Source organism: Meles meles, chromosome 20 (genome assembly GCF_922984935.1).
Source record: "Meles meles chromosome 20, mMelMel3.1 paternal haplotype, whole genome shotgun sequence".
Taxonomy (NCBI): Eukaryota; Metazoa; Chordata; class Mammalia; order Carnivora; family Mustelidae; genus Meles; species Meles meles.
Genome location: NC_060085.1, coordinates 169767 through 189401, shown reverse-complemented (window position 1 = coordinate 189401; position 19635 = coordinate 169767). Strand labels below are relative to the sequence as shown.

The 19635-nt window shown below is 63.7% G+C and overlaps 3 protein-coding genes across 3 annotated transcripts; all 3 read right to left on the bottom strand.

The window, feature by feature from the left end:
- Nucleotides 1-413: 413 nt before the first annotated feature.
- Nucleotides 414-3387, bottom strand: LOC123932554 (protein capicua homolog). Its single transcript, XM_045990884.1, has 2 exons — nucleotides 2376-3387; nucleotides 414-1580 (listed from the first exon to the last, which is right to left on the bottom strand). The coding sequence occupies exons 1-2, from the start codon at nucleotides 2480-2482 to the stop codon at nucleotides 1100-1102; spliced, it is 588 nt and encodes a 195-aa protein (XP_045846840.1). The 5' UTR covers nucleotides 2483-3387; the 3' UTR covers nucleotides 414-1099.
- Nucleotides 3388-3456: 69 nt separating this feature from the next.
- On the bottom strand, nucleotides 3457-10102 carry TPGS1 (tubulin polyglutamylase complex subunit 1). The gene is made up of 2 exons (XM_045990883.1): nucleotides 9634-10102; nucleotides 3457-4262 (listed from the first exon to the last, which is right to left on the bottom strand). The coding sequence occupies exons 1-2, from the start codon at nucleotides 9969-9971 to the stop codon at nucleotides 3725-3727; spliced, it is 876 nt and encodes a 291-aa protein (XP_045846839.1). The 5' UTR covers nucleotides 9972-10102; the 3' UTR covers nucleotides 3457-3724.
- Nucleotides 10103-10853: 751 nt separating this feature from the next.
- Nucleotides 10854-17654, bottom strand: MADCAM1 (mucosal vascular addressin cell adhesion molecule 1). The gene is made up of 5 exons (XM_045990882.1): nucleotides 15629-17654; nucleotides 15155-15427; nucleotides 14432-14755; nucleotides 12045-12491; nucleotides 10854-11394 (listed from the first exon to the last, which is right to left on the bottom strand). Exons 1-5 carry the CDS (start codon nucleotides 15687-15689, stop codon nucleotides 11285-11287), a joined length of 1215 nt encoding a protein of 404 aa, XP_045846838.1. The 5' UTR covers nucleotides 15690-17654; the 3' UTR covers nucleotides 10854-11284.
- Between the last annotated feature and the right edge of the window lie 1981 nt (nucleotides 17655-19635).

The following is a 19635-nucleotide window of genomic DNA, read 5'->3' as shown; positions in this document are numbered from 1 at the left end:
TGAGATGGTGTGGCCATTGGGCGTCTGCCTTCAACTCAGGTCCTGGGGCGGGGGGGGGGTAGAGTGACGCGTCCGGCTCCCTGCTCAGCAGGAAGCCTGCTTCTCCCTCTCACTCCCCCTGCCTGTGTTCCCTCTCTTGCTCGCTTGCTCTCTGTCAAATACGTAAAATCTTGAAAAAAAAAAAAAAAAGCCTGAGATGGGAAGGGGTGCCCGGCTGGCTCAGTCAGTAAAGCGTGCAATGCTTTTTATTTATATTTTAAGATTTTACTAGTTTCAGAGAGTGAGAGAGGAGAGAGTGCCAGAGGGAGAGGGACTGAGCAGGACCCTGGGATCATGACCTGAGCTGAAGGCAGATGCTAAACCGACTCAGCCACCCGACTGAACGTGTGACTCTTGATCTCAGGGTCCTGAGTTCAGGCCCCACGTTGGGTGTAGAGCTAACATTAAAAAAGAAAAAGAATCTCAATATAGATTATCTTGGGTATCACTGGTGGGCCTGCTACTGAGAGGGTCGAGTCCGAGAGATGGACCAAGCCTATGAGGCTGGCGGTGAGGATGGGGGAGGGGGGCTGCGGGCGGGGATGTGCGGCGTCTGGGAACGGGGTGGGAGGCAGGAGCCAGGTCCCCCCGGGGCCGGGGTTTTAGGGCCTGAGCCCAGAACTGTCAGAGGGTGCGTGTGTGGTGATTTGTTAGGACAGCCACAGGACCTGGATACGCTTACATCTGTGAGTTTCAGAGTCGTCCACTGGAAGATTGATGGGTGGATTCGTGAGCTTCTGTGCAGAAATCTAGGTGCTGGGGGGCAGCCGTGGAGAAAACCAGCAAAGCCCTCAGCCTGGGGAGCCCGGGAGAGAGTCATAAACAGGCTGGAAACTCAGTAGCAACAGTAGCTGTGAAGACAATGCGGGCGAGTGTTAGCGGGGGCCGGGGGGAGCACCATTCTGGGGTGGTCCGTGGGGAAGGGGTCTCCCAGGAGGTGGCGTTGAGCGGAGACCAGAGGGGAGTGAGGAAGCGAGGCCCATGGGACGGGAGGAACAGTGTGACAGAAAGAGTGAATCGCACGCACAGCAGGCCTGTGGTGGGGACAAGTGGCTGGAGGTCAGGGCACCTGGGGCCGAGTGAAGGGACACAGGCCAGAAGAGAAGCTGGAGAGTCCCCTGGGTCCGCTTCCTTGAGTGTTGGCTTCGCTCACGGGACTTGTGTGCCGGAACTCAGATCCAGGTACTCCCAGCTCAGCCAGCTTCGAAGAAAATCCCAGGCTGAGCTCAGGGTTCCTGGAGCGCTTAGATGGGCTGGTGGGCTGGGCCGGGGGTGGACCCGTGTGCGGGAGGAGAGGGTGGGATGGAGCTGGGAAGGGGGCCGCAGGGGGCCACATGACGGGGCAGGAGGAGGCATCTGGCCAGCCCCGGCCCTCCGTGGCCCAGGAGCTTCTATGGATACCATAAGCCCCAGAGGAGTCCCAGGTTCGGGAGGGTGACTGGAGGGTCTGTCCTGGGTACGGCAGGCCTGGATGTCCTTGGAACGTCCCCAGAAGACAGCCGGCTGGCAGTGTGCTCTCGAGGGCTGGCCAGGGACCCAAGCTACGGATTTGAGAACCCATGAGGTCCAGGCAGTCGCCGAAGCCACGGGCTGCTGAGGTGCTGAGAGAGGAGGGGCCGGGAAAGGCTGCGGGGCGGTTGCACGTGGAGAGCGGGGCAGGGGGGGCTGCCGGAACGGGGAGGTTTGTAGGGGTCCATGGTCCACACTGCTGTGACGGCCAGGGAAGGGGTTCATGTCAGCTTCCCAGGACTCTGTCGGCTGGCAGAGCACCAGCCAGGATCACGACACAGGGGACTTCTGTGGCCTCTGTCTGATCCAGGGGGCCCCTGGAGCCTGAGCTGCACCAAAGACATCTGAGACCCGGGGGCTGGCTCCGGTATGCCCTGGTCCTCACTCATGGGCAACTCCTGCCCTACAAGGAGAGGGGGAGCCTCCTGGGCTATGAAGCTCTCCTGTGCAGGGGAGACACCCGCCACACGTTGCCCACCCTGGCTTCTGATGACCAGGAGGGAGTGGCCACCTCTGGGGTACATGGAGCTGACTGGAGGTGGCCTTGGCCCCCGAGTCTCCCCGGAATTGCCTGCCCGCCATCCCTGTCTTGGCTTCTGGGACAGGTGTGCACGTGACACAGGGGGGCCACCTGTCTGTAGGCCTGACACTTGCTTCCTGTGGCTGCCCAGCCCCCTGGCAGCCACGTTGGGTGCACCTCCCTTGTGGGGCCACAGCAGAGCAGAACGGTGACGGCTCCCACGCGCTGAGCGGGCGCTCTTCATGAGTCTTGCGGGACCCTACTTTGCACGACAGACGACCGGCAGCTTTGCGGCTGGGGACATTACCTGTTTGGTCTGTGAGTCTGCAGGGCACCCCCGCCCGTGTCCCGACCGTCCTCGCAACGTGGCTCCCGGGTGCGTGGGTGAGCCCTGCTGGCGGCGGCGTGTGCCATGTTTTGTGGCCCAGCCGTGGGAATTCGGTCGTGTCACGGGAGCCGCCCAAGTCCAGGGAAAGGGAGTGCAGGTTCCACGTCTCGACCCCCCTCCCGAGGGGGAGGGGGAAGTTCTGCCAGAGCTGTTGGAACAGAAGTCCTGCTGGGGTTCTTGGAAAACAGCAGCCGCGGCTCCCCGGTGGCCTGGCCTGTGCCGGGGGTGGTAGGTACTGGGAAATGGAGAGAGGAGGTCCTTGCCAGCGGTGGCTCGTAAAGGGCATAAACTCTGCTCCCATGGGGCTTCCCTCCCTCAGTCCTGGGCCCCACTCGCTGGAGCTGGAGGCTGGGCCACGCGAGTGAAGTCACCAGCCAGCGGTCATTCTGGGCCGGGCATCTGCCCCTGGCCTCCCTCCTCCCGCCCTGGGCGGGATTCCTTGTGGAAGAAGCCATCCCTTTGGATGGGAGGAGGGATGTCCCGTGGGTGCCGGGACAAAGTTCGTGGGCGCGTGTGGATTCTGGGGGGGCCGACGGCAGGTGGGGGTCGCGTGGCGTGCGGGTTCTGGCGCGGGCCCTTTGCTGGCAGGGTGACCCTTCTCCTCTCTGGGCCTTGCTTTCCCCACCCACCTGCCCAGCTTGGGTAGTCCTTTCGCTTCCTCCGAGGGCACCTAAGACCTCGCAGTGCTCGCACGTGGCCATTTCCGCCATCACGGCCACAACGACCCGCCCAGCTGACCTCTTCCTTTGACAGCCGGGGACCCTGAGGCCCAGGCTGCAAGCAATTGGCTGGGGCACTTGTGGAGAGCAGGGCCTCCCGGGCTCCAGGGGTGTGGGTTCTGGCCACCCCGTTGCCCTCTACTTCCGCAAAGCGGAGTCCAGGGGCGCCCTGGCATTCCCAGGTGGCCAGCCTTGCCCCGAGGCAGCGCTGGACGTTCCAGGCGGGAAGCATTTCAGCAGACGCGGGCATGGGCAGGGGAGCACGCACACGCTCCAGGTCAGCCCGGAGAACAGACTTTATTACTGTTGAGGAGACGGGCCTTTGTGGGGCTGTGGGGGGGGGTGCCCACTTCCTGGGGCTCTCGGCCCCCGTCTGAAGGGGCTGGACACGAGTCCAGGCTGGAAGGCGGGAGGACTCCCCGCACCCCCGCACGCAGGGACCCTCCGGTCCCGGTCCCAGACCTGTGTTCCGCCCAGGAACAGGGGGCACCGGCCTCGCACAGCCCCCAGCTGTGCGGGTGGAGGAGGGGCGGGCAAGGTGTGCGTGGCTCAGGCCACCGGCTTGACCTTGGCGATGAAGAGGGCAGCGGCCTTCTCCAGGAACTCCTCCCGGGTCATCGGGGAGCCGGGCCGCCGGGCCCCCAGCGCGCGGTCCATGGCCTGTGCCAGGCTGTCAGGGCCCAGGCGTGAGCCAGCCTCCAGGTAGCGGGAGGGTGCGGCAGCTGCGTCACTGGCCCGCAGGGCCCCCTCCAGGGTGTCCAGCACGGCCTGGCCCACGCGCCGGTCAGCCACAGCCAGGGTGGGGTCCTCCAGCAGCTGGTAGAGGGCGCCGGCCCGCGCCACGAACTCCAGCAGCACGAAGCAGGTGAGCATGCCGGTGCGGAAGACGTCCAGCGGCACGGCCTCGTGGTCCCGGCACCGGATCCTGTGCAGCAGGGGCGCCACTACCTCCTCGGGGGCCTCCCCGTCCCGGCAGATGCGCTTGAGCAGCTCACTGTAGGTGCGCCCGTCCAGCCCCGGCTTCTTCTTGCGCCCGCTGGCGCTCAGGCACTCGTAGGCCACGCTGACGTTGTTGTTGAAGGCCGTCCTGTAGGAGGAGGGAGCGCTGGGCCGGCTGGGCAGAGCCAGGACCGCCCACGGCCCCCTGCCCGCCCGCCCCACTGCCCCTCCCGTCTTCCTCCAGCAAACCAGGCCTGGTCCAGCCCCAGAACCTTTGCAAAGGCCAAGTCCTTCGGCGGGTGTGCCCTTCCCCCACGTCTCCCCACAGCTCCTCCAGCTCCTCCGACTACGCTCAAGTGTCGGGCCCCCACCCTCTCTTTATCTTCAGGGCCGTCACTGCTATCTGACTTAACGTAAGACGTCCCCGTGACCAAGTTTCACGTCTTTTGGAACGTCAGCCCACGGGCCCACGTCAGGGAGCTTCTGGGCAGCTCCCAGGGCCCCAAACAGTCTGGCACGCGGCGGGTCCTCGGTACACACCTGCGGAGTCGGCCAACGGGACTGCCTTCCGACAAGGCCACCCACACCTATGGGGGGCGGCGCTCCTGGCCTTTAAATGTGTGTTACTTCACGCTCCCACAGCCCCACAGCCCGGGAGTCAGCAAGCTACCCCCGTGGGTCGTATCTGGCCCACTGCCCATTTTGTAGATCAAGTTTTATCGGCACAGGGCCTCACCCAGCCGCCGACGTGCCGCCTGTGGTTGCTTTCTCGCTGCAAAGGCAGAGCTGAATGGCTGCACCAGGGACCGACTCACGAAACCGAAATGACGACCTGTTCTTGCCTGGGAAGGTCGCCTGCCTGCCATTGGCTGGGAGACGGGCACGACTCTGTCCCACAACGTGCCCGAGGCCCCAGGACGCGGCCGGGCTGTGCCATGAGCCTCACGAGCAGACGCACGTAGCAGAGATGTTAAGCTGCACAGTGAGCCTGGGGGGCTGGTCAGCCCCGTGTCTCACTCCCTCACTGGGCTGGTGGCCCTTCAGCATTGTGCCATGACCCCTAGGGAGGGAAGGCACACTGCGGCTCTGTTCGCCTCCTGTATGACCCGGGAGTCCTGCCTCATCTTCCTGTGGGCCGGCAAGCCGGGAGCCCGGTCTGCGCTGGGCCGCCCCACGAGCTCTGCGTATCACCCAGAAGTCCGAGAACAGGGGCCTGGGGAGCCTCCCCCCCAGCTGGGCCTGCCCCCTCAGACTGTCTGGCTATAAACTCCTTTCTCTTCTTGCCGTTGGGCCCTCATGATGTGCTGGAACTTGTGGTCCCTGAGACCAGCGCCATCAAGTGCGAAGGACGCCAGACGCCGCCTCACGCTCCCGTGACCTCCGTCACCATCACCGCGTTAGCAGGCTGAGGCCCCGAACCGAGGTTAAAGCTCCTCTCCAGGAAGGGTGGGAGGTCTGCTGGGAACAAGCGCGGTGGCCACTAGGGCCTCTGTCCGCTGCCCATCCCTGCCTGACAAGCCACCCCCGGCCTGGCAGCCTCAGATGGCAGAGGACGACAACAGTGTGCCAGGCGGTGTGGGTCCAGCACTCGGCCGCGGCTCGGGGTCTGCCGCCTTCTGAAGGTGCACACGCCCGGGCCTCGGTCCGAGCCCCAGGACGGGAGACAGAGACTGCAGCCTGCCACGCTGCCCTGCCGATGGGGGTGCAGGCTGCCCCGGCTGGTGTGGGCAGGGAGAGCCCAGTGGCCTCCTGAAGACCGGCCACCCCTCGAGGGGAGAAGGGGCCACAGGACTTGACTGCCGAGATGGGCGTGGAAGCCACACGCGGTCCACTTCCAAGGCAAGTTCCGAGCGGTCTGCCGCCCGTGGCCACGCTAGGGCACACTCCCGGCACATGCACGAGCGCACCCCTGCGGCCTCCGGCTCCGGGTGCGGGCAGCAGTCCTCTGTGTCGGGGCCACTGAAGTCCCAGAGCTGTGGCTGTCACATGACGCAGCTTGTCCCCATGAGACCACAGTCCACGATTCATCCGCCTCTGGGCCGTGAGGCCTCCTCTCCAGCAGCCTGGCCGGCCCCCCACGGGGGCGAATTCCCTCCTCTCGAGGCTGGGGCCCAGACAGCGAGACCCCAGTGCTGTGGGGCTCCCGTGTCCGCCGAGTGCCCTCCGGGAGCACAGCTCTGTCCCCAGCCCCCACCTGGCCCCACCCGTAGCTTCCGGTCACTCCAGAGCGAGGGTCCCCATTCCTGCATCTCAGGGTTCTTAAGGGCCAAGTACCTAGCACAGGGCCTGGTGCGCGGAGGGGTCCCTGCATCCTCGGCGTCGGCTGCCACCAGGGCGAGCCTCAGCGGGCTGCCCACGCCAGTCCCGGCCTCGGAGGGTGGACAGACGCGCGGAGCGGTAATCGCAGCTCCACGAGGTGGGAGCTGAAGGGCACGACGCCGAGGAAGTGACTCCCATGCTGCTCCCGGCGGCCGGTGTCTGCCGGGTCGCGGTGCTCTGGAACTTGGGTTCGTTTGTGACGCAGGGATGGAGCAGCACCGGGGTCTCCACCGTGTCAGCCCCTGCCCAGGGCAGTAGAGCGTGAGCGTTTGCTTACACAGTACCTGTGTGAGTGTGCGCAGAACACTTCCGGGATGAGACACGGAGACTTCCCTTTACAGCAGGGGCCCTCCATGGCGCTGTCCCCGGGTGACTCCCGGTGAGGTCTGGGCGCACTTCTGGGTGTCATCCCTGGGTGGGTGGAAGCCAGGGAGGCCGCTCAGCACCCCACGGTGCCCGGGAGGAACCTGGACTCGGTGGTGCCCTTGGAGGGAGGTTTTCCCAGGTCCTGGGGGCCTGCGGAGGAAGGCACTCAGGCCACGGGGAGGTTCAGAGGCCTCAGGGCTGGGGGGCCGCACCGTCCCGATTGCACGCTGGCTCTGCCCCCTGGTGGCCATGCGGCCCTCAGCAAGTCTCACAAACATGGTTTTCGCGTCCTTGCGGCCTTGAGGCTGGCAGGGGGTGGCCCACTGGACCTTGGGCCACCACCTCCCAAAGGACAACACTTCTGACCCGCGCACAGAGGAGAACTTGGAGGACTTCTCTCTGGATCTTTCACACGGACGAGATGCTCAAGAACAGCCCTGAGACGGCCCAGTCGGCCACTCCGCGTCAGAGGGGCACCTGCTTCCCACATTGGCCAGGCCTGGCTTCTGCTGTTGGCCCCTTGGGCTAGGTCCAGGGGCTCCTGCTGGGGCCCCGTCTGCTGCGCTGGTCCCTGGCTCTGTCTTTGGGGATCGCAGGGGAGTGCAGGGGTTCAGGCATCGCTGCCACTCCCAGGTTCACTCCGCCCTCTGCAGCCCCGCCGCTCCAACGTGCCTCCAGCCCACGGCATCACTGTCCCTGCAGGGCAGTGAGACCTGTCCCCCTGACGCATGTCTCTCAGGAACCTGTGAGGGTGACCTTCTTTGGAAACAGGGTCTTTGCGGGTGTCACCTGTCCAGGATGTGGAGATGAGGTAGCCCTAAATCCAAGTGTCCTTAGAACAGAAGGAAAAAGACAGAAGAACACTGGAGCGATGTGGCCACAGGCCGAGGGACACCTGGAGCCTTGGGAGCTGGGAGAGGCAGAAGGGACCCTTCCCTAATTTCTACACCCAATATGGGGCTTGAACTTCAAACCCTGAGAACAAGAGTTGCTCCACCCACTCTGTCAGACTGGCGCCCCACATTTTTGTTGCTTTAAGCCACCGAGTTCATGGTCATTTGTTTCAGCAGTCACAGGACATGAAAACAGCTTTCCTGGTCCTAAGTCCAACAGACGCTTGTCAGCCCACATCTGTGGGCTGCTGGACACAGGACTGCGGCCAGCCCACAAGGTGCCTCTGTGTGAATTAGGAAAAAACGCCACAAAAAACCTTCACAGAGGGGCACCTGGGTGGCTCAGTCGTTAGGCATCTGCCTTTGGCTCAGATCGAGCCCTGCATCGGGCTCCCTGCTTGACGGGAAGCCTGCTTCTCCTTCTCCCACTCCCCCTGCCCGTGTTTATTCTCTTGCTGTGTCTCTCTCTGTCAAGTAAATAAATAAAATCTAAACAAACAAACAAACATACAAAACACCTTCATAGACATATCCTTGTTTGTGACTGTCTATAGGTGAGCGGCTTGTGCGATGAGTGGCTTGTGCAGTGTTTGGCCTGAACAACTGTACACGGTGGCCCGGCCACTGATCACTTTTCCCCTTTGGAAGATGTTCTGCGGTGGCATTCTCTTCTAGTCCCCTCCTTCATGTCTGGTTGGCCTGATCATGCTTTTTTATGGGTTCTCCAAGCCTGGGGCTCCTCAGGATTGGGTCCTGGGCTCTTCTCAGTTCTCCTGAGGCCATGACAACCCCCTGCCCCACTTGCAGACCCACCTGTCCATCCTCCAGCTGCAAGGTTCTCCCCGCCGCCCGACTCATGAGTCCCCAAGCAACCCTGGAGATGTTCCCCCAAATCAGTGACCTCCCGCCTCAGTGGACAGCCCCACGGATGGCCTAGGGCTGTCTCTGCATACTTTCTTCCCACGCTTGCCCCTGCAAACCCCGCAACTTGGGATTTCAGAGCACAGGGATACTCTGCTCAGATGCCCGCCCTCCATCCACCTTCCCATACCTGGGATCCCTCCCCAGCTTCCCAGTGCTGTCCTTAGGGCCTGCACCGCTGACTCTTTTGGGAGAGCTGTGCGTAGGTTGGCAGGTGCTGGAAGGCGGGGCGGGGCAGAGTCCCCTGGTGGCCAGGCTGGAACATTCCCTTGCCTGGTTTCCTCTCCCTTCCTGGGCTCTCCTGGGAGCACTCCCTTATTAATTACCCACACATGAATGCGGCCTCAGGTTCAGCTTCTGGGGACGCCCCCTACCAGCCGGTCCCAGGGCACCCACATCCAGTCACGACCGCCCTGCTTGGCGTTGTTTTGAAAGCTCCTGAATCCATCTGACGTGGATCGTTTGTTCCGTACATATTCCTCAATCGCTTTCCTGGGCTCAGAACTGCTGGGGGGCACGCGTGGGGGGAGGCGCCATCCCCCCTCATGCTTCAGCCCCGGGAAGGCCGAGAAGCCTGTGGGTCCCACAGGGCAGCTGCACGGCCTCCAGGCCAGGGCCCCTGCCCGCCTAGTCCCTGCAGCCCCTTTGCTGTGCGTGAGGCTGGCCGCCTCCTGACAGCCCGCCTGCGCGCCGGGAGCGGCCTCCGGGGGTCCGGCCTCGGGACACTGAGCTGTTCCGTGTCCACGGCCCAGCCCTGGAACACCCAGTTCCCGGCTCAATGGACGGGCGACGCCAGCAACGAGACCTTTAGGAAAACCTCGTTCGGAAGGCGCCGGCTCGGAGGCCCGGCTCGTGGCTCTGGGTCCTCTCTGGGCTCCGCGATTTTCTAACGGCGGCGCGGGCCGGAGGGGAAGCGGCACCTGCAGAAGCGCCCCCGAAGCCGGAGCGCCCGCGGCCGGGGCCCACCCCGCGCCGGGAGGACGACCCGCCCCGCCCCGCCCCGCCCCGCCCGGCCCGCACCTCTGGGAATGGTGAGCCAGGCGGAGGTGCCACAGCGCGCGGCCCAGGCGCTGCTGCTGCAGCAGGAGCTGGCCCGGGGGCTCCCCGGCGCCGCCGTTCGCGGGCGAGCGCAGGCCCATGTTCTCGAAGTAGTGCGCCAGGAAGGCGATCGGCTCCTCGGGCCGCGCCTCCAGCACCTTCAGCAGGGCCGCGCGCAGCATCTCCGTCACGCCGACCTGCCGCAGGAAGTCCTCCTCACTCTCGGCCGTGGCTGCTGTGCGGGACGCGGCCGGCCGGCCGCTGTCGGTGAAACCGGCCACCGGAGCCACGGCCGGCCGCCGCTTCTCCACCGCCGCCATCTTCGGGGAGGGCCGCGGGGCCGGAAGCGCCGCCGTCTCCCACAGTGCGCGGGCGCCTCGGGGCGGCCATCTTGGCTAAGGGCGGAAGGCGCCCGGATCCCACCGGAAGACTCTGGCAAGTAAGGGGAACAGGCCCCTTACCACCGCGCACTAGGCTCTAATTGGCATAATTTCTCCGGGTTCGTCTTTGCGTGTGCCGGTTAGCGCTCCAGGCTCAAGCCCGGAACCCGAGTTTTGCCAGACTCCAAGATGGCTCTTCGGGAAGGGCGTGGTGTTCGGCCTGAAGCTGGATCGCCTGCCATCTTGGTAGCGGGCGAGTCCCTCATGAGCATGGTCCCCTAGCAACCGGTCTCCTCGGCGATCCGCGAAGCCCCGCGATCCTGCTCCGACTCCGCGGCCGAGCGCCCACCGCGCTCCGCTTCCCGATTTTCCTCTGGCCCTGGGGCACCGTCAGGCCTTCAGCCCGGCCCGACCTGCCTCCGAGTTTACGGCTCACCCCGGGGGGCGGGGCCGTCTCCTCTCCCGCCCGCGGCCGGCCAGGCTGAGCTGGGGGTCGGCTCGCCGGATGCGTGGACGCCCGAGGTCGCCCAGGTCGCCGACCCGCGCTGTTACCTCCGCACCCGAGGGATCTTTCTCGCACCGCAGCCTCCGCCGCTCTGACCCCCCGGAGCTGCCCCGTGCCCGCGGCGGAGCCCCAGCAGCCGCAGCCTTGCCTCGCCGACGGGCTCCCAGCCCCTCCTCGCCTCTGCCCCACCCGACCCCAAGCCCCCAAGCCCCCGAGAGACAGAACAGAGCCTCTGACAAGCGGCTTCGGTGGCTTTCGTCCACGCTGTCCTCCTCTCCCCCACCCCGCCCCACCGTCCCCCACTTCCTGGGAGGACTTCTGGTTACCCCCGATTCTCCCAGCCTTGGTGTCGTCCCACCCCAGGCCGAACCTGCGCTCCGCTTTCCCCTTTCCTCCAGCCCCGGCCCAGCAGGGGTCCGCGGTCCCGTCCATCCTCATCGCTCGGGGAGCCGCCCAGTGCAGACGGCGAAATCCTTGTAACACCCCAGAAGCCACCGAGGCAAACCGCACGCTCTTTATTCTCCAGCTCTGGACCACTGGGGGGTGGGTCCCGGGGGCTCAAGAGGCTGGCCATCAGGGTGAGGGGTTATGGTCGGCTCTCCACCACGAAGGTCCAGAACCCTGCGGTCGTCCTCTGGCTGCAACTGTGTGGCAGGAAGGGCAGGCCACTTCAGGAGGGGCCCTGCCAGTCCCCCTCAGCCCAGTCCAGGTGGGGCAGGGGGCCCCAAGGAACTGGGGGGCTGGGTGGTCATTGGGCGGGCCTGCAGCGTTTCCGCAGCCGGTGGGCGAGGAATGCCAGGAAGAGCAGCCCCAGCACCAAGCTGCCCGTCCACAGGGCTGGGGGTGTCGTCCAACAGCCTGGAGAAGGGAGCATCAGGAGCCGTGAGCACCTGCTTGCAGGTGTGGGGGAGAAGCTCAGCAGAATGCGCTAGGGGCTTCCCTATTTCCCGAGTTCCCTGAGATTTTACATAGGAATTCATGGTTTAGAGCGTCTTTTGGAGTGTACAAAAACTGCTGAAATATCCAGACGACTCCAGAATGGATCTTTTGAAAGGTACATAGGACCTTTTGGTTGGAAGTGACATGGCCGCCCCCCATGCCTGGCTAGTCTGAATGTCCCCTGCTATCTGTGTACATTACACACCACTTGTTGAACAATCAGGTTTTTTGTTTTTTTTTTTCCAAGAGAAAAGAATATAAAATGTCTCATTTATACTTCTAAATGTGGCTACTAGAAAATTTGAAACGACCTGAGTGGCTCTATTCTATTCCTCTCCTACAGGCTGTTGTGGGGTGTAAAGGTCAGCCTTTACAGATCGCTGAAATTGGTCTCTGAAATTTGCAGCCCTCACCGTGCCAAGTGACTGTCATCTTCCACCGTAAGGGAAGCCCACGGGACAGCTGGGGACACTGAATCTGAGCAGGCCCATTCCCTGTCTGAGGCCTTGATGCTGGACTTCCCTCCCTCTGAGCCTCCCCCAGACCCCTCCTGAGCCCCCAGAACTCACAGATCTCAGGGGCCAGGTGGAGGCTGGCCATCTGTCCCCCTGGATCCAGGCGACACTGAAACCAGCCCTCAGCGCAGCAGCCGGCCCAGGGCACGCTCAGCCAAGCCTGGGCCCCAGCCTCCCACCTCTGGTAGGCTTCCAGACCCCCCGGGGCCTGGGTCCAGCCCACAGCCACACCGGGGCCACAGAGTGCCTGACAAAGTAGATCCAGACCCCCCGCGGCCGGAGACTGGCGGATCTCTGGGTGGCAGGGCAGGATGGAGCTGTTCCCTGGTCGGGGGCCAGGACTCCTGGAGCTGCTGTTCCCTGGTGGGGGTCCAGGACTCCCGGAGCTGCTGTTGCCGGGCGGGTGTCCAGGACTCCCGGAGCTGCTGGTGGAGCTCAGCTCTGGGGTGGCCTCAGGAGAGGTCTTGACAGGGGGCTCCGGGGAGGTCAGGCTGTGCAAGACTGGAAAACAGGGTGATGGTTTTTCTCCTGCCCCAGGCTCCCTCTTCTGTTCGTCTCTCCATTTAGACCACAGGGTTGGACCAGAAACGCTGAAGCCCCACCCTGGGCCACTTGGACAAATTGAAGGGTATCCCAGTGGGGAGGAGCGGGGTCAGGGTCTGCCTTGGTGCCCTCCCCACTCTGAGTGAGTTTCTGAACGTCACTGTTTCAGTTTCCTCAAATGTAGAGGGGGTGAGAACCACCCATCCTGGGAGCTGCCACGGAGACTGATTGGAGCGCAGAGTTGGTGAGTACTGGACTTTACAAACTATAGGACTGGGAGGTGGGGGGAGGGGAAAGCACTCCCTGGCAAACGGAGGGCGTGCTCTGTTCCTTGTGGTACAGGTGGGGAGACTGCGGATCCGGGAGGGGATTTGTACACCCTGCCATGAAACGTCTTTCAAATCCAGAGGCCTCTCTTCGTGCTCCCACCGCACCCTCCCTGCCCTCCCTTCCAGTCCCCTGGGAGCTCTCTTGCTCCATCCCTACACCTGATGGCCCCAAGGGCATTAACATGAGTTTCATGGAGAAGGAATTTGTGCTTTTTTAGTGAGAGGCTGCTGGAGGCTTCATGATGTGAACAACACTTGTCCTACATTAGACGTTTGTTAAATTAATAATGTTTGACGTGAACCGAGCACCTACTAGGTCCTCAGCCCCAAGTTAAATGTTTTCACTTGTTCATTCATTCAGCAAGTGGTTATTGTGCACCTGCTATGTGCTGGGCACTGTGGTCTCATCTCTCCATCCATGCATCCAACCATCCATCCAACCAACCATCCGTCCATCCACTCATCCATCCACCCATCCCTCCCTCCACCCATCCCTCCCTCCACCCACCCATCCATCCATCCATCCAACCAACCATCCATCCATCCATCCATCCACCCATCATCCATCCATCCATCCAACCAACCATCCATCCACCCATCCCTCCCTCCACCCATCCATCCATCCATCCATCCATCCATCCATCCATCCAACCATCCATCCACCCATCCCTCCCTCCCTCCCTCCCTCCAACCATCCATCTGTTCATCTGTCCATCCAACCATCCATCCAACCATCCATTCATCCATCCAACCAGAACATAAGTGTTGAGTACCTACTGTGCGCTAAGCACTGTTTTAGTCACTGGGGACATAGCCGTGAACCAGACGTATTTCTCAGTGAAGCCAACAGTAGGGGATACAGACAATGGAAAAAATGAGCAGAAAATACAGGATGCCAGATATTGTTAAAAGGTGTCAAAAAACGTACAACAGGAGAAAGGGCTCGTGTGTGCATATGTGTGTGTCCACATCCATGTGTAAGAGGCAGTAAGGACACGTTGACCCTTTAGACAGGTTGGAAGAAGCCTCACCTGGAAGGCGAGTGAGGAAGCAATGGACAGAGCTAGGGGAAGAGCATTCCCAGTGGAGGGTGAAACATATGCAAAGGTCCTGGGCCAGGACCAAGCCTAGCCTCTAGGAGGAGCAGCTGGGAGGCTCATGTGGCTGGAGCAGAGTGATGGGGGAGGGAGAAGGTGAGGGCAGGTAGTTCAGGGCCCTGTGGACATAGGAGGATTTGGGTTTTTACCCGGAGGGAGTTAGGAGCCCTGGAGGACTGTGAGCAAAGCAGGACAGGATCTCAGGGGGTCTGGCACAGGGAAGGTGCTCAGTTAACCTGTTGAACAGCTGAATAAACTCATGAGGAATATCATACTGGAGGCATTCGGGGCTCCCCCCTACTGTGGATATTGTGACCCGTCCAGATGGGGACACGGTGGGGGGACGTGCGGAGCCAGGATTCCAGAAGAGCTCCTGGGCACCACTCATCAAGGCTGACAGGAGCTGGGTGGGGGGACTTCACCTACTTCCTGGGGCACTGTGTGTAGGCTGGCCAGAACCCCAAAGACTCACCTGGAATGGCCCGCTGGTGGCTTAGCCTCAGGCCAGGCAGGTCCATGGTTGCCCGGCAGTGGAGGGTGAGTGGGGTGGGGGTCTCCAGCGGGGGCAGCCGCCAGCGCTGTGTTACTCGGAGCAGCTGGTCCTCGCCCTGCTGGGGCTCCTCCTCCACATCCCAGTCCAGGGCCTGCACCCCCTCCAGTTCCTGGTCCCCCAGGAGCAGGGATAAGGAGAGGGTCTCAGGGTTGGCAGGTGTGACGTTATGGGCGGTGCAGGCCACCTCTTGGTCCCGCCCGGCCACCAGGGCTACTGGGGAGACAGCCAGCTGGTCTGGGAATGCTGTGGACAGAGGGTGTTGGGGGGGGCGAGGCCATAGGGTCATTCCTGGGCCCTGAGGAGGGGGCTTGGGGTGCAGCCAAGAGGTGAGTGGGGCCTGCTGGTGCATGGGTTCCCCAGAAGACCCAGTGGCCACAGCTTGTGTATCTAGAATGTCAAGTATGGAGGACGGGTCCAGCGCAGAAAGAGTGGGGGTCAGGTAGGGGGAGAGGGATTGATGGGAGAGGAGGGAATGGGCTGCCGCGCGACTCAGCTGGAGCTGAGTCTTTGGGAGGCGTGGGGGGGTGGGGACGGGGGCAATCTGGGAAGACTCCCAGGAAAAGGTGGTATTGTTTTGGAGGTAAAACAGGGCTGCTGGGCGGCCGGAATGTGCCCAGGCGGCGGGGAGGGGAGGAAGCTCACCGAACACCAGGAGCTTCACGGTCCGCAGCAAGGTGTCGGTCCCGCAGGAGCCCACGCACACGCGGGTGCCGGCCTCGGACAGGGAGGCGTTGTGCACCGAGAGGACGCTGCTGTGCGCGTCCGACCGCACGGTGCCCAGACTGGTGTCCAGGCCCCGCCACTGCACCCTGGGGTTCCTGGGGTCGGCGCAGCTCAGCCGGCAGGTGAGCTGCTGCGACCCGCCCACGGACACTGCCACCACGGAACCTGGAGGCTCCATCTCCAAGGACCCACCTGCGGGCACACGGCGCTCTCAGCCCCGCCCCCAGCCCCCCCAGCCCCCGCCCTCGGCCCGGCCTCCTCCGAGACCCCCCACCGTAGGGTCCTCCGCCGCTTCCCCCAGACTGCGCCCCGCCCGCTGCGAGCCTTCCCTCAGCCCGAGCCCCCCACCGTCTCCTGCGCGCACGCCCTGGCGGAGCCCCCTCCTCTGCTCACCCTGGGCTCGCTGGAGGAGCCCCAGGAAGACGGGAAACAGGAGGGCGAGACCCCGCTCCATGCTCGTCCCGGTTCTGTCGTCCGCCCGCCGGGGACGCGCCTTAAATAGCGGTGCCCCGGCTGCTACCCGCCGCCCCGTCCTCCGGCGGCTCCCCGGGGCTTTCCCGGGGGCGTTTCCCGCCCTGACGCCCGGCCCTGGAGGCGACCGAGAGGCAGGGGCTGGCGGCCCGGGTTGGCGGGGACCCCGCGGCCAGGGTCAGGACAGACGGGGCGGGAAGGTGTGAGCGGACTGCGCTCCGAGAGACGGAGGGTTGGGAGATGGGGACTGGGGAGGGCGGCGGTCCGAGCCGACCGGACGGAAACCGAGCGAGGCCGCCTCGGCAGCCCGCGGTCTCAGCCCCCAGGCCCGAGCGGCGGAGCCGGGGCGCCCCGAGCCGCCCGCGTCCCGCGCGGATGTGCGGAGGCGGTGGGGGCGGGGCAGGTTCTCCTGGGGCGGGGCCTCCTGCGGGGGAGGTTGGGGGTCCCCTGGGGGCCACATTATCTTCGAAGGGAGGGTCTCCTGGGGGTGAAGGAGCTGAGACCCGCCACCACCCCCCTCTGAGCTTGTCTCCCGTCAGTCAAACAGCTGCGCTGCGGGGGTCCTGGGCGCCCGGGGCCGGTGGGGGGGCTGCCTCGCTCTGCTCCAGGCCGGGGTGAGGGCCGCGGGGGAAGCCTGGGAAGGGGCTCTGGCCGGGCTGCCCAGTCCCAGCCGTCAGCAGTGAGTCCTGAGAATCTGCCCCCCTTCTCCTCCTTGCCCTCAGCCTGGCCTCGTTGCTCGGACCGTCGTGGCCGCATGCCACCCAGCACCCAGCGTGGTTTCAGCGACACCCCGGAGCGAAATCTCAGCGCGGTGGAGCCTCGCGGGGCCCTGAAGCCTCGGGGCCTCGGGATGGCTGTGCCTTCCCCCTGTTCCGTCTCTGCCCAAATGTTGCCACCGCAGAGCCTTCGCCAACCAGCTTCCCTCCCCCCACCCCAATTTTACTTTCTGCCACTGCATTTTCCTCCTAGCCCGTCGCGAAGTCCATGCGGCCGAAACCACGGTTCCGTGTCCTGAAGCCGCGTCTCTGTGCTGCGGCCCACCCCATGGCCCCAGACCCCCCACGCAGCAGGCATGCGGAAAGAAGGGAATGGAGGATTTGCTTTAGGTTGACCTCAGGATGTGGCTTGTGTCTCAGTTTCCCTGGCTTGGGAATAAAGGAAGGGGCAGCCAGACGATGAAGAGTTGAACCCCTGAGCCCTGTGCCTGGGTCTTCTCAGTGTCTCAATTGTCAGAGGCAGAAACTGAGGCAGAAGAGGAGGGACTGGAGCAGAGGGGGAAACTGAGGCCCCGGGGAGGCCAGGGTCCACATGGGCGAACTCAGAGCCGTGTTCTCCTTGGTCCCATCCCCCGCTCTATGCTTGTGCCGGGAAGGGCAACACAGGAAGGTGGACTGCTAGGTGAGGCCCTCCCCAGGCCGGAGGTGTGGGCCTTGCTCGGGAAGCTGGGCTCTTAACCCGGGCAGGGGGCAGGGGGCCTGGTGAATGGGCGCCTTCCCAGCCCCTGACCCTGCTTCCTGCCTGCCTCCCAGCCAAGGCCCCTTGCAGGGCGGGACCTAGCTCTCTGGGCCTGCCTCGCCCACCCATCACCGGTCCCGCTCCAAATGCCCGGCCCGTGTGGATGACGGACCTTCCCGCTCGAGCACACGCACGGCTCTAAGAGAGCACAAAGGGTGACCTGCTGACACAGGTGCCCGGAGGAAGGGGCAGGTGAGCCCATCAGACCCAGACGGTTCTGGGCAGAGGTAAGGGAGAGCCAGACCTGGGGTGGGGAGGGGAACAGAGCGACCGAGGGAGGCAGGATGGCGGACGAGGGACTGGCAGGGGCCTGAGGAGAGGGGCCCATGACCAGCACTTCCCACGTGTCCCCCCTGCAGCTGGGCCATCTCGTCTTGTCCTCAGGAGAGTGAGTCCATGGAGCCAGCCGCGACCACAGGGACAGAGGTCACCCCCTACCTCCCCCTGCCCCCCCCCCCCCCCGCAACCTGGGCTTCCTGCAGAGCTTGCCTGAAGATCCCCTCCCCTTCCCGGCATTGTCCCCACTCAGGAGGAAGTCCTCAGTGGCCAGAGGCAGGAAGCCTCCTTCCCATGGAGGGTCCCAGCCCCCCCCCCCAAAGATCTGTCGTCCTGGCCTCAACCTTCCCATGATAGCAACAGGGCTGTGATGGGAGCCTGGGCTCCTCAGAGGGTACCCAGGAGAGGCCAGTTGTCCCAGTCCCCCAGAGATGCCTATCCCCTTTGGGGACAGCCTTCTCACCTGGGCTGGGTCCACGGCACTCATTGATTGGTACCACTGGTTGGTCGGGGGTTCACGGCTCCTTCTTTGGGGCGGGCTGGAGCCATGAGGGCGGAGTGTTTCATGCTGGAGGACCCCCTCCCTAGAACATGCCCACAGTGGTCTCTCCCTGCTTCTGCAGGTCTCAGAGATGGGGGAGGGAGGAAGGAAACGGAAGCTGTCAATGATCCTTTTTTTATTTATTATTATTTTTCGTGAATGATCCTGTAATAAATACCCATTAAAAAGCTCTAGGAGACTGGAGAAATTGCCCTGAGGTTTCCTGGCTGAGCTAGAGCAGGGGTCCGGCAGGAGGGCTGACACAGGATGGGGTCAGAGCCCGAAGGAAGTAAGGAACACGGGATGCCCATGAAGACAGCGTCTCCCGGCGGCCCCCTTGGTGAGGCTTCAGTGAGTGTCTGCCTTCGGCTCGGGTCATGATCCTCGGGTCCTGGGATTGAGCCCTGCATTGGGCTCCTTACTCAGCAGGGCATCTGCCCCGCACCCCACCCCCATGTTCCGAGGTGCTCTCTCCCAAATAAATAAATAATGTCTTTAAGAAAAAGACTTATTTTTCTTCGGGAAGCGGAAGCCCATATGGGTGGTGGCCAGGGCGTCAGAGCCTGGGTCGCACATGGCCTGACCCCTTGAGGATCATCTGGGGGACTGAGATTTAGGTCGTCATGAGCATCAAGGGAGTGGAGGTTTGGGGCTGTGACATCTGGGTTCAGGCCAACTGGATGGAGGCCCTTGGGGGTGGGGTGGTATCAGGATGGCCCTGCAAGGCCCCCTAGCTGGGCCCAGCTGCCCTGGGGACTGGGGCTGGTCCCCCGCTGGGCTGGAGGGCTCAGGCCAGGAAAGCCCTGAATGAGCTAAAAGGCAAGGGTGGGAACTCGAGGGTCCCCAGCCTTCTGCAGCTGGGGCTCCCGGAAGGGACCCTTGGCTTCAGGTCTGGCAGCTAACTCACGCTACGCTGTCCTCCGGCAGTGGCTCCTGGCTGATGGGGCCCCCACCCAAAGGGCTGTGGGGCACTTGGGGACCCACCACCAAGCTTCTTGTGGGCTCTGGGCCGCAGGGCAGATGATTGTGCTGGGGGTCTGAAGGGCGATCAGGAGCGGGGGGAGAACAGGGCAGGAGCCCGAGAGGAAGAGTGGCCCCGGAGGATGGTCCAGGGAGAAGAGAGTGAGCATGAGAGGCCAGTGTGGGGGATCCCTGTCCCTGGAGGCAGGCAGGAGGCTGCTGGGACACGGGTGGGTCGAGGGTGGGGCCTTGTCTGACGGGTTTGCCCTGCTGGTCCTGACAGCGTTGTCTGGGGCCCGGGGCCACCATTTTGCTCAGCTCCGCGTGGAACAGGTAGAAGACGAAACTGTACAGGCTGCGGCCCTGCATGGGCCGAGGGGCTAGTGACAGTATTCTGCCCACAGCTGGGGACCGCACTGCAGGGGGTCATCAACCCCCCCAGACTCCTCCAGGACAGAGGGCAGAACATGCCCAAACACAGCCCTAGGAGGTGCGGGCAGACCAGGGTGGAGTCTGGGAGTCAGACCATCTGTGGGTCCAACCAGAGACTGACATGTTCGTCCATCATCCAGCCGTCTGTCTGTCCGTCCATTTCTCACTTACTGGTCATCTGTCCACCTACCCATCCATCCATCTG